Source organism: Mastigoproctus giganteus, unplaced genomic scaffold, assembly GCF_048544385.1.
Source record: "Mastigoproctus giganteus isolate SK-2022 unplaced genomic scaffold, ASM4854438v1 scaffold_15, whole genome shotgun sequence".
NCBI classification, from domain to species: Eukaryota; Metazoa; Arthropoda; class Arachnida; order Uropygi; family Thelyphonidae; genus Mastigoproctus; species Mastigoproctus giganteus.
In genome coordinates this window covers 3,580,336-3,599,419 of record NW_028328292.1, presented here as the reverse complement: position 1 = coordinate 3,599,419, position 19,084 = coordinate 3,580,336, and the positions used below count along the sequence as shown (strand labels likewise).

The 19,084-nt window shown below is 37.5% G+C and overlaps 1 protein-coding gene across 1 annotated transcript in view; it reads left to right on the top strand.

Moving 5' to 3' along the window:
- The window catches only part of LOC150074912 (IQ calmodulin-binding motif-containing protein 1-like), a 199,182-nt gene that overhangs the window by 70,269 nt on the left and 109,829 nt on the right, over positions 1–19,084 (top strand). Inside the window, exon 4 of the mRNA XM_090389381.1 lies at positions 4,767–4,859. Coding sequence (XP_090245507.1) covers positions 4,767–4,859 — 93 coding nt within the window. The remainder of the gene's footprint in view (positions 1–4,766; positions 4,860–19,084) is intronic.

Here is a 19,084-nt window from a genome sequence, read left to right as displayed (position 1 = left end):
AATATTGATGCAAAGTAACTGTTGAGTTCATCTGCAACTTCAGATGGGGTATCTAATATTATTCCACTTCCATTACATAGGGGTCCTATCTGGTTTGTCCTTTTCTTATTTGCATTAATACCTCTCGCCCCCCCCCTAAGCTCTCTTTACCAGCGATTTCTCATATTCTGCCTTTGCCAACCTAACCTTTTCAGTGGCATTATTACAGATCAATTTGTAGCTGTTTGAAGGCTTCACTACTTTTTATTGCTCTGTAACTTTTCCATGCTGTCTTTTTCTGCTCAAGTAATCTGGAAACTTCATTATTCATCCAACTTGGAATCCTCATGGAGTATTCAAGGTTTCCGTGATTAATGTTTTAAAGGTATACCATAATTCAGTTGTATTCGCTCTGTGAGATATCTGTCCAGGTAATAGCACCTTAAGGCATCATAATTTCCTTTCCTGAAATTATAACCCATTCCTTTGCCTTTAACTACTGCTACCTCTCTCTTTTCATCATCCACCACAGAACTCCTTGATCACTTCCTGCTACTGGTTCCTGTACTGTCAGCCTTATTATGTCTGGTTCATGGGGGATGATGAGGTCTAGAGTATTCTTTTTCCTAGTACTTTCCCTGACATGTTGATACAAATAGCAATCATCTAGTGATTTAAAAATTTTGTCTGCCATGTGGAGTTTCCCTCCCATTTGCTTCAATCAGTTAGAAGCAAATTAAAATCACCTGTAATAAGACATTCACGCTTACTTGTCCATTCCATTTGCTTGCAGGGGCTCTCATCATAATCTTCACAATGGCCTGTAGATTATCCCCACTCTCATTATGCCTTTGCTTCCAACTATCAACAGGGGAACGAGAGTAGTCTTGTGCAGGCGAAGTTTTTACAGCTCCGGAAAATAGAGAAGTTTTTTCTGTTTTATTAACTTATTTTCCAGAGTAGCTTTATATTCCTAGTTATGATGCTTAGTTTAATTTTTAACTTAGATAGAGATTTTGTAGGTTATTACTTAGTATCGGTAAGGGTATCCAATCCATGTGTTTTACAAGTTTTGCAGCTCTGGCGAACGGAAAGTTTTTTAGCTATATTTAGCTGCTTTATTGACTAATTGTTATATTAAATTATTTTTTATGAGTAGCTTATAGACCTAGTCAAGATCCTTGGTTTATTCTGAATTGAGACAGGGAGATTTTGGAAGTTAATTAATACTTAAGTGTCCATAGATTTACCGTTCGTAACTTGCCGCCATTGTTAAACGATACAATGTTATATCCCAACCTAGATAGCGTTAGCTTAGTATTGTATAATATAGTATAGTATATAATATTATCAATTAATCAGTAAAATTTATTAATCTTGTTAAACTTCACTGTCAATTAAATTGTACGTTTTAATTAAATACATATAACGACTTAGATTTTACAAATGTAACATAATTAATTAATACATAACTTGATACGGAAGTTATATAATGTAACTCGAAGATAATACTCGATACTGAAAAAAAATATATAGATATATAGTGTTATAACTGTGTTGGGATACAAGTTTAGGGATATAATTTTGTACTGAAATTAAAATTTTATTGAAATCGAATCGAAATCATGACTCAGACCAGAGCAGCAATGCAAAAGGCTCAAAATAAATGGAATGCTTTGGCTCAGGGGAGAACTGAGGGAGGCTAGTTGCCCTCTGAATCACAGCCTTTTAAAATGCACTGCTTGCTTTATGATTGTGGAGCAATCGGGTACGGGACATGATATTGCCAAGGGAGATGTTTTTGTGTGTGCATGCGATGTAAGGAGTGTGAGGAAATCAGACGACAACTCAGCATTGTTATGGGCCTATATGAGAGTTTGAAGGACACGGTGGATGCCCTTGAAGGATCTAAATTGAGGGGTCCATCAAGTTCTCAGCTGCCCACATCAATGCCAAAGCTTGCACTTGATCATCACGCAATACAGCGGCAACCCCCAAGGCAGAATGCGCTGGTCCCACAGGAATTATTAGTTGTTGGTGATTCTATTGTCAGGGAAATGGGGAACATGGTATGTAAAAAGGATAGGTGGAACAGGATCAGGGTATGTCTGCCAGAGGCAAAGGTTGATGACATAGAGCAGATATCATCTTTTAAGGGCACAAAAGGTGATATTGTTGTACACATTGGCACTAATGATATTAAGAGTAGGCGAACGGAAAAATTACTTAACAAGTACAGGTCACTGTTGAAAAAAAGCCGTGAATTAGGGTTGAATTTGAAAGTGTCTGCAATTCTGCCCAGACATGATAGGAGGGAGTATATGATGGGAGCCTTGTTGATCAATTCGGCCCTGGAAAGATTGTGCAAGGCTCAAGGGGTAGAATTTTTTTCAGCCTGGTCTGTACTTGTTAACAGGAGAGACTGCTTCTGCAGGAATGGGATACACTTAAATAGGAAGGGTGCAAGAATATTTGCTGATGCTATCGAAGCAGTGTTAGGTGGGTCGGAAAACTGCTAGCTTGGGGGGGGATACAAGGACTAATAGATTAACAGTAGCCACTGGCAGAGTTCAAAGTGATTCTTGCATTGCTTCTATTGGAATGAGCAGCAGTCTGGAAAACAAGATGCAGGGTATATCAGAGACTGCTGGGAGTCACTGCAGTACAAGTAAATACATGGGTTGTGTTAGAATAGCTAAGAATACGAACAGGTGCATGTATACTTGCATATACACCAATGCTAGGAGTGTGGCAAATGAATTTGAAGTATTGCTTGAAACATCAAAGGCAGATATTGTTGGGATTTCAGAGACGTGGTGTCACACAGATATAAGGAATGCAGAACTGAAATTTGGGCAGTACAATGTGGATAGGAAGGGAGGAGGGGTTATGTTATTAGTTAAGAAACACATAAAATCCAAGGAAGTGAAGCCAGTCGACATCGCTGGACTGTGCAGTGTCGAGTAAGTTTGGTGTGACATAAGCATTGGGAGATCAAAATTGAGAGTAGGAGTGTGTTATAGGCCTAATGACTCTGATGAGTATAATAAGAAACTGTACAGGGAAATAGAGTGTGCCAGTAAATCAGAGAGTCTTATAATGAGGGATTTTAATTTCCCAGATATTGACTGTAATTTGTGGGTTGTTCACTCACACACTAGCAAGGCTTTTGTGGATTTATTGGATGATTGTTTTCTACATCAGCATGTTTGGGAGGCAACTAGAGGGAGTAATATTCTTGATCTGATTATCAGTAGTGATTCTTCATGCATTAAGATTCTTTTTGGGAAAAAGCTCTACATGCAATTTTGAAACAAATGGCATTTAAATGTAAGAAAACAGAAGCCAAACAGAAAGTCTTAATGAAAAGAGATGATATTGTTTTATGGAGAACAAAATATTTACAAGGAATTATGCATTACCACAATTCTGGGAAGAACCTAGTTTTTTTAAATGAAACCTGCGTGGATAGTAGTTTAACATTTTCGGAAGCATTGCAGGATCAATGGATTATCTGGAGTCATGGACTGTGTTCATGCTGGTAAAGGAATTATAACATGTGCAGGAAATATAAAGTGCTTTATTTCAAACTCTTTTATATGTCTATCTTCAACAATTTCCCCTCCACTTTCCTTTCAGTTATCACAAGGTCATTTAGATCCTCATTAGAGTTTGATAATCTTTTGGTATCCCCTATCCTAAAGAATTCCATTCCTTGTGTAAATGTAGATGCAAAATACCTATTCAGTTTGTCTGCAACCTGAGCAGGGTCATCAGCAGTTAACCCACTGACATCAAGTGGCCCAATGTTATTCAATCCCTTCCTTATACTATTAATACAAGCAGAGAAGTCTTTGCTGCTTTTCTTTGCATTTTTTGCCAGGGACTTCTCATAATCTGCCTTAGCTTGCCTAATTTCCTTTGTGAGTTGATTACAGACTAATTTATTTCTACTATAGGCTCTTGTATCACCTAATAATTTATATACATCCTATGCACTTTTCCTCTCTGCCACTTGTCTCAATAGTTCATCTGACATCCATTTTGGTCTAAGCCTTGAACAATGTTTCTTCTTTGGTGTGAAAAGCCTAGTAGCTTCTAAATGTTCTATGTTCCAAATCCATTAAACTGCTTCGAGTGCCAGAAATATAGACATTCACCAATAGTCTGCCATGACACTCTTGTATGCACTCAGTGTGGCTCAAAGGACCATGAAATTACATCATGTAAAAGCTGCAAAACCCACCTGTATTAATTCCTAAGGAGAACACCCTATATACTCCCAAGCATGCCAGTAGTGGAAAGAAGAAAACGAAATACAATAACTTAATCAGGAGCTGAACATTTCATACCAGGAGGCTAGAAAAGCAATTAAATCAGCAAATAGCGAAGAAATGTTTTATTGGAACTCAAACTGAAATGACCGTACCATCAAAAGAGTCATTTACACTCCTCGCCTGCTATTTACTGAGCTCAGAAAAACAAGTTTTTCTGAGCTCTATTTCTCTGACCTCAAAAAATTGTCTGAGGGGATGAAAAAGTAATGTGGGAAGTACTCCTCCCCAAAAATGTTTTTTTTTTTTTTTTTTTTTTTACTGGTGTGCTATACCAGCAAAAAAAATTTTTTTTACCAGTCCTCTACACTGAGTGTACTGGCTTTAGCACTCTGTGTGATAATCCTGTATTATAAGAGATTTATGAGTATTTACTTATCTCAAATTGGCTAAATGTATATATAATTTTTTTGCTATAACAAATTTTATTAACAATGTATTTTTTTTTTTTAGGCTACATATTCAATATAACACTTTAATGATAAATTCAATTTTTGAGGAGTTATTTTATCAACTTGGATCTTCTGAGGATTGTGAAGTTGCAAGGTAAGACCAATTATTATAAGTACAACAGGGCAGAACTTTATGAATTTCAGAATAAAATTATTAAAATAACCTTTACTGTAAGCTTCTACAGTGCCTTTAAGTAAACCTGCCACAGTTATTGTCTAGAGATTTGGCAATCAGACCATTTTGAAAATCAGTTACAACAAGCAAGGACTACTGATTTTACAGATCATTTGTTTAAAACTATCTATTTTTTCGTGTTTAGGTATCCATTGTGGATTGTAATCCTACCTAATCATGGTGTCTCACTTTCATTTCCTTTTCATCTCCTTTGCTGCTTTTACCAAGTACATTTTGCTTATTTGCAAAGAATGTAGTGAGTTCATACTTAGTACATTGTTTGTGTTGAGGTAGAAGACATTTAAAACAAATCAAATATCAATATAATCAATATAACTCTTTATTGTTGCTTTATATTTTCATTAAATACTGTAATTATGTTTTATGTATCATGCATGTTGTAAAATTGAAAAAAAAATATTGTATATATATATATATATATGGAGATACAGTAAAACCTCAGCTTAATGGAATGTATGATATAAAGTCAGTCTGTTAAACTGGAAAGAAATAGGTACAAGGGGTAAGCTCTTAAGGGCTTAAGCCTCAGGCTGTGAAATAATTAGATGACATACTAGTTCGTGCAAAAGCACAAACATTTTTAGAATTGCTGCCTACTAATATGCTGCTTTTGCACAAACTTGTACATTATACAAGGGGTATTTGAAAGGTCTGGTAACATGGTACTTTTCAACATAGTTCACTTTGGAGTCAATACATGTTTGCCACCAATGCTTCAATGCATTGATTCCAGCTGCAAAGAAAATTTTTCCTTAGGCCTCCAGGAATGCATCCACTCAGTGGGAATATGGATGCCAGCCAGGTATTTTTTTCAAAATAGGTAATTAGGCAAAAGTCCAATGGTGCTAGATCTGATGAATATGGGGTATGGTCCAAGATTTAAAAGTCACACTCATGCAGTGCAGCCATGGAAATGACAGACTTGTGAGCAGGCAAGTTTTCCTGGTTTAACAAGACTCCTTTTCTGAGGTTTCCTTAGCATTTGTCTTTGATATTTTCATGCAAACACCTCACAGGGTCTGCATAATGTGCTACTGTGACTGTCTGGCCTTTCTGAAGGTAATCCATTAGCAACACTCCATCAACATCTCAAAAAAATTGATGCCATCACTTTGCCAACAGAGGGAATTGACTTGGATTGCTTTGGATGTTGAGAAGAGTTGTGTTTCCACTGTTTGGACTGACTGCTCCATTATCTCTGGCTAAAAGTGATGGACCCACGTCTTATTCATGGTCACAAACCTTGCAAGGAAATTTGCTGGATCTACTTGGAAACTATGCAGATGTTCACTTAACATCTCTTGTGCATTTTTGATCTGCTGCCAAGAACTTTAGGACTTATTGGGCCAACACCTTTTTCATAGTGACAACCACTGTTATTATTATCTGGTACACACATTCAGATGAGTGCTCAAGTTGCTGGCAATGTACAGAACTGTTGCTCACCAATTGCTCATCACCAGATCATGCACACTGTCAACAACTTCTGAATTGATGGCTGTTGCTGGTCTTCCACAGTGTTGGTCATCTTCCATGCTCTCTCTCTCCCTCATTTAAATTATGCTACTCACTTCTTAACCATGAAATAGGAAGGGGAATCCTCTCTCCCCTGTGTTGTAACAACATCTTCATGAATTGCCTTTGATGTTAGTCCCTTTTTTCTTAAATATTGGATGACTGCATTTGTGATTGATTTTGTCCATCTTTCTTCATTCACACTTTGTTGACTTCAGGACAACCTGCAATTAAAAAAAGATGTTATTGAAACTGCATGGAACTTGAAAATAGTGCATAAGAAGTTAAATTAAATAAATACATTGTTACACTACGTGTGTAAGTTAAGATGTTTATCAAATTGTTATCATCAGTTCACACTTAAATACAGTTGACTGCATTTAAATTTATGCTGAACCCTGCCTTCAAGTACTTGAATCCAAGGAACACATTTAAAAGCCAATGAAATATATCAAATCACTTTTAAAAGGCTGAGGAAATCATAGCTGCCAACTCTCCATTTATGATGTAGAATCTGCCTTTTTAATTCAATCTGACCCCTTCTCCATCTTACCATTGTACTCAAGTAGTGCCTAGAGTCCAAGTAGAATGGCTGGATGCTCAGTGCTTTAGTCTTGTGTTTATTAGAAAAATGATTTGAAGTGATAGAACTTATTATCGAACTTCTATTTTATTATTTTTGTTTGTGCCTGGATTACTTGGTGGTTCCCACTTCCATGTAGTTTGGGCTGGCTAAGAGGAGCCGGACTGTTGAAGATAGTCAAACTAAGTGTAGTTGTGGAGAGAGGAAAAAGATGATCATAGTAATTCCAGACCCTTGTGGTTCTTGGTGGTATTATTAACAACTAGGACTCATTCAGCGAGCGATTTGAGTTGTTTTGAATAGTTGAAGTTTGATTAACAATTAAACTCACAAATTTTATTTGTGAGTTTAATATTTTGATATTGTTTATATTTTGGAGTTGTATATTTATATACAATTTGTATTAGTTTTTAATAATTTTATTGTATTGGTGCACTTTATACTGGCAAGACTAGGCATTCTAGGAAAAAGATACAAATTGATAAGCCCATAGAAATGGACACAGAGGATGATGGAAAAGAGGCCATGGTGGAATCCTCTCCTCCTAAGTTAAAAGCCTTATCTGTGAGGTTAGAGAGATTACAAGAAAAAAAAAGGAATGAAGATGACTCTATTCTCCAGTAATAGCTGAAATCCTGTCACAGCAAGGTGGAGTTAAAAGATCTAGAGTAGAGAGTGATGAAATTCAAGAAGATCTGATGGAGGCGTTCTAGGGCATTAAAAAGGTATGAAAAACTTTACACGATTTTCTGTTTAAAGACCCCAATAAAGTAAAGTAACCAGAGTGGCGATGCATGAAATCCTTGATATGTGGGATATATTGGAATCTGAAGTCATCAGAATATATGTTGAAAATCAATTGTTACGAGCATGTATAAGGGACTGTGAGACTGTAGGACAGGTGGAAGAAATATTCGCTGATGTAGTGAAAAGAGGTGAAAAACAAGAAAAAGAAAGAATGGTTTGCTGTGTTTATAAAGGCAGAAATGAACATTTTAAAACTAGTGAAGAAGTAAAGAAGGAAGTTTTACAGTCAGTAAGGCCTGAATTAATGAATGTTAAAGTGAGAAAGATGAAAACGATTAGAAACAAAGGGATGGTAATGGAGGTAGATTCTAATGAGGATTTAAAAAGTATAACAGATTGTGTTAAAAAATAAAAGAAAAAAGCATGAAAGTGAAACTGCTGAGAAAATCAGGAGTGAAGATTATAATCTACGATGTAGATAAAGAATTGGACAAAGAGGAGTTTATAGAACTCCTCTTTGTCCAATTTCTCCTCTTTTTCATATGTAAAGAGGAGTTTATAGAACTCCTCTTTATATATGAAAAGAACGTGACAGAGTTGGGAATTGATAAAATGCAGTTCAAAAAGATGTAGTAATATCTCTTGCGACAGTAAGTAATAAGGACACTAAAAATTGGGTGTTGGAGGTACTATCTAGTATTAGAAAAGTTCTGGTGGAAGAGAGGAAGGGTTAAAGATATAATGTTTACCAATTGCTTTAAGTGTTTGGCATATGGGCATATTTCTTATAATTGTAAGGCCAAATGGATTGTGGGTATTGCGTGGGAGGGGGACATCTCTATAAGGACTGTTCTCTCAAGCAGGAGATACCACAATTGCAAGAGGAAGGATAGGAGGTCTGACCATTCTGTTAGGAGCAAAGACTGTCCAGAATATAAGAAATATGTGGAGCAACTTAAAAATAGAGCCCAATATGAATAGCCAAATTGAAGGTGGAGAAAAGAGAAAAGTAATCAGCACTCCTATCAAGTTGTTTTACAACTTGCAGAGAGGGCAAGAAGAGAGAATTGCGCATCTCTCCTGGTGCAAGAGCCCTATACTGTTGATGGAAGAGTCAAGTGATACCCCTTGGATTTCAGAATTGCATGGCATGTCTGGGGCTGTCAGGCTGCTGTTGTCTGCAATTCATGCCTGACCGTTTACACAGATCCAGAGTTTGACATTCTCTCATGGAGTCTGTGTTGAGATAATTGGACACTGAGAAAGATTTTATTTAGTGAGCATTAACTGCCAGTTTGGAGATGATCCTGAAATATATTTGAGATAGATCAAATCTGTGAAACATTAAAAGGGAAAAAGATTATATTTGGAATAGACACGGATACAAATCCTGTATTGTGGGGAAGCCCCGAGACTTGATAGTAAGGGGGCATTATTTGAAGAGACTACAGTGATTAACAGATTGGAGGTGGTCAATAGTAAGAACCAGTTGAGCATTTTTTCGACATTAATGGGAGTGTTGGATATTGACGTGACTCTGAGTACTTCTATGATTGGAAAAAGTCATAGAGGGGTGGGCTACTAGCGGCCACAGAATAAGCTGGTTTGAGATAATGGACAGAGTACAGAATTTGAATGATGAAACTGAGGAACAATTAATGACAGAGTCCGTAAATTGGCAGGAATTAAAGAAAGTGTTCAAAATCAGTTACAAGGCTGGAGCAGTGGTGGCATGGTAGTCTGGTAGAAGATAGAGCAAATTTTATAAGAAGTCCTGTTTTACAAAGGACTTCTTGCATCTCAGTGAAGTGAAGAAGAAAGAAAAAAGGTTTGGTTCCCTGGTGGAATAGAGAATTAGAATGTATGAGGAAGGAAGTGAATAAGTTAAGAAGGAAATGTCAGAGAAGTATAATATTGGGATATGAGAATGTCGAAAATTATGAAAGAATGCATAAGGAACAGAAAAAAAGGTATATTCAAGAAATAAGAAGGTGTAAACAGCAGTCCTGGAAAGATTTTGTTAATGAAGAGGGCAATAGAGACCCATGGAGATTGCCATACAAGATTATTATGGGAAAGTTAAAAATTTATCTATATGTATTGGTAATGAAGAAACACTGACTTGGCAGGATTCCATCAAGGAAATACTGAACAATCTGTTTCCAAAAGATAGTGAATCTGAGGAAGCAGTAGAGCAAGCTAGAATTAGAAGAGAAAATAAAGAATATCAGAACAGTGAAAAGGAGGACGAATTGAAAAGCATATTGAAACAGCATAGAAATAAGAAAGCTCTGGGAGGAGAGGAAGTATTTATTGAGGTGCTAAAGGCTTTTGGAGAGGAATGGTCACACATATTGTTTTCCTTATATAATTCATACTTGAAGGAAGGTGCCTTTCCTGACTGCCAGAAGGTTGCAATATTAAAAATTCTATTGAAGAACAAAGATATAAGGATGTGAGTGATCCCAGATCATAGAGACCCATAGCATTGTTATTGGTTATGGGCCAAGTATTAGAATACATGGTGATACAAAGACTAAATGGCAGGCTTCTAAGAAGCAATTTGGATTTTAAAAAGGACAATCAGCTGAGGATGCCATATTCAGTGTGCTGCACAATGTCAACATAACATGAATAAGTATGCCTTAGGTATATTTATAGATATTAAGGGAGCCTTTGATATCTTGTGGTGGGAGAGTATATTGGCAAGGTTGAGAAAGATTCAATGTCTTGATAACATATATGAACTGATGCATAGCTAATTCACAAATAGAAAAGTTATAGTTAAATGTAGATCAGTAGAGGTTAGTAAAAAGATAGAATGGGGAGTACCACAGGGCTCAATTGTAGGCCCTGTGATGTGAAATTTTGTTTTGGGTGAATTGCTAAATGAGGATTGGGATGATGTTGATGTGATAGCATATGCAGATGATGTAGTGTTGGTTGTGTATGGAGATTTGAGAATGATTTTAGAAAATAAAGGCCAAATGGCTTCAGAAAAATTAAATGAATGGGCTAAAAAGAATAAGCTCAATTTCCATGGGGAAAAACAAAGAGTATGTTACTAAAAGGACGACTGAGTGGAAATAAAAATCCCACCATAAGAATGAGAGGGCTCTCAATTGGGTACTGTGCTCAAATTAAATACGTAGGTGTTATGCTTGATGAAAAGTTAAGCTTTGTGCCCCATGCAAAATATCTAAGAGAGAAAGTAAAGAAAATGTATGCAAAAATTAAAAGAATTGTTAGAGTGGGGAGGAAGTGCGTTGAGAGTACCGTATCAATGCATTTTCATTCTCATTTGTGACATATCACGGGTTTAGTGTCAAAAAACATTAACTACAAAATCATTTTTTAGTTAAACAAGAAAAAGTTATTTGACATTTTCTTGGTTTATCAGAAATGTACTTACAACCCAAACTAGTTTGTAAAGTACTAATCAGAGAGATACAGCTCTCTGATTAGTACATGATATGCATTGTTATTTGGCCCCGAGTGCCAAGCGATAGTTCCCAAGCGATCTTTATAGTGCGTTTTCTAGCGTTTTTCCTAGAGTGAGTACTAGTGCTTTCATAAACCCTCCACCGCTCGCAACGTCACTGCTGACCGCTCGCAACGTCACTGCTGACCGCTCGCAACGTTACTGCTTCCCTCGCTGAGCAACATCACTGCTTCAACGCTAGCAACGTTACTGCTAACCCCGCTTGCAACGTTACTGCCATCGCTAGCAACGTACTGCTCTCTTCTTCTGCTGATCGCTTGGTCACTGGTTGGCACTGCTCCTGCCTCCACGTGGCGGGGTCGGTAACCTGGGAGAAGGAATTCCCTCTTCCAGGGCTGAAAGGAGCAACGATGGATTGTAATGAATATCCATCTCTGGAGCCCACAGGTGGCAAAGTTGTTAACTCTGTCTCAGAACACGAGTCCAATCGTCCGAAGAGACTTCGAACGGAAAAACAGATTTCAGATATGCCAGCATTTCTTATAATGCACTCATTGTCCACACAACCTGTCGGCAAGCTATCGCCTTTTCTGATACAGAAATGTTTAGAATCGGTTGTTGGATCCCCTAAAATGGTGAAGCGTCTCCAATCAGGAGACCTTTTAATTGAAACCTCAAAAACATCTCATTCGGAAAAATTGTTAAATTTAACAACATTCAACAATATTCCAGTGTCAGTTACGCCCCATAACACCTTGAACTCGTCTAAAGGTGTTATCAGTGAATGGGATCTATTAACTGTTTCTGAAGAAGAAATAGTACAAGAGCTTAGCGAACAAAAGGTGACACATGCACGGAGAATAATGACCAAAAAAGATGGCAACCTACTACCAACTAGGTCTATTATTTTGACGTTCAGCACTCCGAATCTTCCATCTTCTGTCAAAGCAGGTTATTTAAACTGCAAGATTAGACCTTACATCCCGAATCCCATTCGCTGTTTTAAGTGCCAGAAGTACGGCCATGCACAGACTGCATGCAGAGGCGATGCTGTGTGTCCTATTTGTGGCTCTAAGGAGCATTCCCAAGGAGAGTGTACAGTTTCCACTCCTACTTGCCCAAACTGTAAAGGAAGCCACCCTGCATTTTCTAAAGCATGTGACCTCTGGAAAACAGGAAAAAAAATCCAGAAATATAAAGTGGAGCATAAAGTTACATATCCTGAAGCAAGAAAGCAAGTGCTATTAACCATGCCTAGCAGATCATACGCATCAGTGACCAGAAGTAGCCGCTCAATTGCAACACAAACAGATGTCTCCATAGAACCAAGCAGTTCTTTTTCCACCTGGGTCAAAACTGCACTGCTAACATCCAAAAAGAAACTTACAGTCAATGAGACCAACAATACACCAATTAGTATCCCAACTGATGCTATCTCATCATTGCCCGAAACAGCAAAATCAGCAAATGCTGAAGACCAAGAAAAAGGGAAACAATGCAATAGGAAAATGGAAATTGATATTCAACCAGAGGATGAAGAGTCAGTTTTAGAATTATATGCTAATGATACCATAGAAACAGGACGCCCAACCTTTTCAAAGAATGAAAAATCAAAACAAAGCAGACTGAAACCTTCTCAGAAAAAACAGTCAGATCAATCTTATTCAATCAAATCCAAACAATGAATAAATTCATACAATGGAATTGTAGAGGATTACGTAGTAATTTTGATGACCTGAGTGATTTACTTTTTCAAACAAATGCAGTAGGTGTATGCTTACAGGAAACATTTCTATCACCAAAAGTCTCTCTCAGATTCAAAAATTACACCATGTTTAGACGAGACAGAGATTCTGATGGTCCTGCCCGTGGGGGCGTAGCTGTTCTTGTAAAATCTACTGTACCGTCAAGACATCTCCAGCTACAAACTTCCTTAGAAGTTGTTGCAGTTCGGATGGCATTGGGAATATCATTAACGCTTGCATCCATTTATATCTCGCCCAATTATCCTTGCTCCCTGGCTGAACTTGACAATCTAATTGCACAACTGCCACCTCCTGTCTGCTTATTCGGTGATTTCAACGGCCACCATCCATTGTGGGGATCTTCCACCATGGATAGGAGAGGCCAATTAATTGAATCATTCCTGGATAACCATAACCTGACTCTGCTGAATTCTGGCTCTCCGACTTATATACAACTACTTACAGGTACTACCTCAGCCATAGACTTGTCCATCTGTTCAGCATCTCTTTTTGCAAGCATGAAATGGTTAGTGTTGAATGACCCATTCCATAGTGACCATTTTCCTATTATCAGTTCAATTGAAACCCAGGCTGTGTCATGTCCAAAAGGCCGTACTTCTTGGAATTTTTATAAAGCAGACTGGGTAAACTACTCAGCTTGTGTCCTTCTCGACACTCAATATGTTCAACATCAACATATTGATGACGTAACTGACCACATTACCAGCCAAATCCTATATGCAGCAGAAATTTCCATCCCAAAATCAGACCAATGCAAACATGTACACAAAACCCAGTGGTGGAATACGGATTGCTCTAAAGCAAAAGTAGAAAAAAACCGTGCTTGGAACCGGTTCCGCAAATGCCCAACTACTGCCAACCTAATTTTATACAAAAAACTCAGAGCCAAAGCAAGGCAAATTAGGAAAAAAGCAAAACGTGACTCCTGGATAAGCTTTGCATCAACTATTAACAAAAATACTGACACTCGAATTATATGGAAAAAAATACAAGCTCTCAATGGAAAATTTCCTCCTCAGCAGTCCCCGATAATACAATGGAATGGGCAGGACCTATCCTCTTCTACTGACATTGCAAATGCTTTAGCAGAATCTTTCTATAACATTTCCGCCTCCTCCTCTTATGTCACCTCCTTTCAACGCATTAAATCTGTTGAGGAACGTCATAAATTTAATTTTTCAACTAGACTCTCACTTCCGTATAATCAACCCTTTTCTATAGCTGAACTCAAAGAATCCTTGAGAAAATCTCCAAATAGTGCAGCAGGACCAGACGGCATTCACTACAGTATGCTGAAGAATCTATGTGAAGCTGATCTCTACATACTATTACTCTTTTACAACCGGATCTTCTCAGAAAATACATATCCTCTCTCATGGCGTCATTCCTACATTTGTGCTATTCTAAAATCAAGTAAAGATCCTTCCATAGTTGAGAATTACAGACCAATATCCTTGACAAGCTGTTTGGGCAAAATCTTTGAAAGGATGGTGCATAAGAGGCTCATCTGGGTTCTAGACTCCCAAAACGTTCTTTCCGATCACCAATATGGCTTCCGTAAAAACAGATCTACCCTAGATTTACTACTCAAAATTGAATCTAACATACGTAACGCTTTTGTCATGAGACAACATCTGGTGATGGTGAACCTAGATATTCAGAAAGCATTTGATACCACTTGGCGTCATGGTATTATTAAAGATATACATCAGTTGGGGCTGAGAGGCTACCTTCCACAATTCATCCAGAACTTTTTAAGGTTACGCACCTTTCAAGTCCGATACCAAAACATGCTATCAGCAACTCACATTCAAGAAGAGGGTGTTCCCCAGGGTTCCATACTGAGTGCTACCCTATTTGCTATTCGGGTCAACCACATATTGGAAGAACTTCCAAAATCCATACAAATATACATGTATGCAGATGACCTCACCATATCCTGCCAGTCACAAAGTATGAATACTGTTGAAAGACAGTTACAAATTGCTCTTTCCAGAATAGAATCGTGGACCTTACGTAATGGATACCGCCTAGCTGAGCAGAAATCCACCACTATTCATTTTTGCAAATTACGGTCACTGCATCCCGATCCTGAGCTAAAGATCAATAACATTTCAATTCCTCTTGTTCACACTGTCCGTGTTCTTGGTCTCGTACTGGATAAGAAACTGAACTTTAAAGCACATGTAGCTTATCTTAGAACTATCTGCTTGAAAAAGTTGAATATTCTCCGGTGTGTGTCATCTATGTCATGGGGTGCTGATCGACATACCTTGATCCATCTTTATCGAGCCCTCATCAGATCCCGCTTAGACTATGGCTCTCCAGTGTATGACTCTGCAAGAACTACTACTTTAGAGCAATTAAACACGATCCAGCACAGTGCGCTGAGAGTTTCTCTAGGAGCTTTCAGAACCTCCCCTGTTCAGAGCCTTTATATCGAAGCTCATGAGCCACCTTTACATCTTCGGAGGAAAACATTACTTTTGATGTTTGCCGCAAAAATTCGCAGTTTGCCCTCCCACCCTAGTTGGAAATATCTGTATAATACCGAATGGGAGTCATTTTACAACAGTAAGCCAAATGAAAACCGACCTGCTGCACTTAGACTTAGAGAACTCACTCAAGCATGGAATATAGACATCAGCAATATATTTCAGGACATGACACTTCCTGATCCGCCTTGGACAAATATTTCTGTTAATTACGACGATTATTTTCAACAGTGGGGTAAGAACACCTTGTCGCCCTCCAATATTGCACAATTACATGAAACTCACTCTTCTAACTCAGAGGCCTGCAAAATATATACAGATGGATCAAAAACTGAGACCCCAGTAGGTGCTGCAGCAGTCTTCCCTTCAGTCACCATTTCTGTTTCATTACCAATAGAATGCAGTATCTTTACTGCTGAACTTTATGCTATTAATTTAGCTCTCGATCGGATAACTGAATTTTTAATTACGACCACTTTAATATACACCGACTCACTCAGTGCTGTCACTGCTATAATAAGTGGTAACAACTCTTCTCACCCTGTAATAAAACAGATTCGTTCTAAGCTACTTGCCTGTAAGGAATTGAAACAAACTGTGACATTCTGCTGGATCCCAGGACATTCTGGAATAGCTGGCAATGAAAGAGCGGATCATGCAGCCAAACAACCAGAAACCACCATTTCGCAGAAATTTCAAGTTCCATATACAGATTACAAACACATTATCCGTAAAGCATGTTATAACAGTTGGTCATTAATCTGGAAAGGTTATCCAGGAAATAAACTCTACCAAATAAAACCGGAACCAAAGCTATGGCAATCCAGCTTCAGCAAAAACAGGCGAGATGAAATAATTTTAGGAAGGCTAAGGATTGGGCATACGCACCTCACTCACCTATATCTATTAACTAATGACAGCGCTCCACAATGTACATTCTGTCAAGTACAACTGACAATTCGCCATTTATTAGTGGACTGTCCCCACTTTCAAAATATCCGCTTAAACACCTTTAAATCAATAGCTAATACACAGTCATCAATAAATTTATTACAGATTCTGGGTGATGATTCTAATGAAAAAGAACTATTTATTTTCCTAAATCGTATAGGAATATATCATAAAATATAGTTATATCCACTATTAGAAAGACACAATATGGCCCTAGCAGCCTATGTGTCGTTAAACACAACAACAACAACAACAGCATTGTTATTTATAAATCAAAACTACCAAAAAAAAAAAAAAAAAAAAAATGGAATTTTGTAGTTAATGTTGTTTGACACTAAACCCTCAATCTGGTTGTGGTGCATGGGGCACAGCTGTAAATTATGTTTATTTTTAGAAGGCATTTAAGTGCACCACAGAAATTGGCACTCTTGGCAATTTCTAGAGCTTGTCATACAGTCTCCAGTGAGGCATTGCAAGTAATAACAGGAAAAACTCCAACAGATTTAGTGATAGTACAAAGATGTTTGATGTATTTTATTAAGATAAATGAATCTGTAGAGTTGTATGGGATTAGATCATGTCCCATAATTATCAAGACTTATGGTAAAGATCTTAAAAATGAAAAGAAAAGGATTGAGATGGAAATACATCATATTTGACAGGCCTGCTGGAGAGAGTCAATTGTGGATAGAATAACATATGGCATGATACCTGGTGTTGGTACAATGGAAAGGAATAGCAAATAGCCGATGCTTGGATTGTATCAAATCATGATAGTGACTGGGCATGGGTTGAAATTGCAACAGAGCAGTTCAGTCTGGTTAAAGTATGCATTGTAGTTAGAAGGTTGAAGATAGTGAACATATAATGTTCAGATGCTCAAGTGTGTAATGTTTGATTGTATATATTGTAAATAGTATGTTATACAAAGTGATAAAATATATTGAAAGTAGATGATGTAATATAGTGTAAATAGTTGATGGGTAGTAAATGGATTGTATATATAGATATACAAAATTATACAAGGTTTTAAATTATGATTTAAGAATGCTCAAGACTAGAGCGAATTTCATGTAAGATGTGTGTTAGATAGTAGAATATCCACCTCCTCATGGCAGAGGGCAGTAGCTCCTCCACAAAGGCTGAATTTTTCAGTTGGTGGAAGGGCCTAAGAGGGCGTTGTATATATATATATATATATGTTGTAATGTGTTGTTTATATTGTGTTACGAAGTTGGAATCACAAGGAAAATATTCAGGTGGATAGCAGGAAGCAGATGGTTGAGATAAATGGTTATTCCTCAGATTTGGTTAATGTAAGAAGTGGGGTTCCCAAGGATCAGTATTGGGATCACTGTTGTTTTTAATTTTATTAAATGATTGATGAAGGGATAAACGGCATGATGTCTAAATTTTCAGATGATGTAAAGATCGGTAGAGTAGTTAATGATCAGTGTGAAGCAGAGCTTTTTCAGAGTGACCTAGATAGACTTCAGGGATGGTCAGAAAAGTGGCAGTTATGATTTAATTCAGCAAAATGCAAGGTCTTACACCTGGGGAACAGCAACCCCAAAATAATTTATACACTTGTTAGAGTTCAACTAAAATCAGTAGTGGAACAAAGGGACTTGGGTGTTACAATACAGTCAGACATGAAGTTCTCCGAGCATTGTACACAGGTTGCAAGGAAGGCCCATGTCCTATCGATGATTTATTGAACAATTGCTAGTAGAGATAAGGATGTCATAATCCCATTATATAAGGCTATTGTTAGATCACACTTGAAATACTGGGTGCAAGTATGGAGGCCACACCTAAAAAAAGATATTGAGTTTTTTGAAAAGGTACAGAGACAGGTAACTTGTCTGGTGAGATCGGCAAAAGGGAATCCATATGAGGAAAGACTTCAAATATGTGGGTTGCACAGCTTGGAAACAAGGTACATTAGAGGAGACTTGGTTGAGGTGTTTAAGGCTCTGAGAGACAAAAGTAAAATGAACGAGGATGAAATTTTCACTGTCAAAAATCATACTAGAACTAGGGGCAATAAATTCAAATTACAGGGTGGCGACTTTTAGACTGGATTGCAGGAAGTTTTATTTTAGCCAGCGAGTTATAAGTTACTGGAATAAGTTACCTACATCGGTGGTTGAGGCTAACAGTTTGGGGAAATTCAAAGGTCTGCTGGATAGTTACCTATGTGAGAAGGGAAATGCATAGGTAGTGTATTTCCTTTTCATTTATTTTTTTTATTTAATTTTATCGTTATTATACAAGTGGACCAATCTGATTCATCCCCTTCCTTCTAGAATTTACATAAGTAAAGAACCCTTTGCTGTTTTTCTTTGTATCCTTTCCCAAAGATTTCTCGGAATCTGCTTTTACCTGCCTAACCTACTTGTGACTTGGTTACAGACCAGCTTATATCTATCATAGGCTTCTGTGTCACCTGTTAATTTATATGTATTCCATGCATTTTTCTTCTCTGCCACATGTCTAATTAGTTCATCTGACATCCATTTAGGCCTAAATCTTGAACAATATTTCCTAGTTGGTATGAAAAGCCTAGTAGCTTCCAAGATTAATTCTTTGAATGCTTCCCATTTTGAATTTCCTGTTGGTAA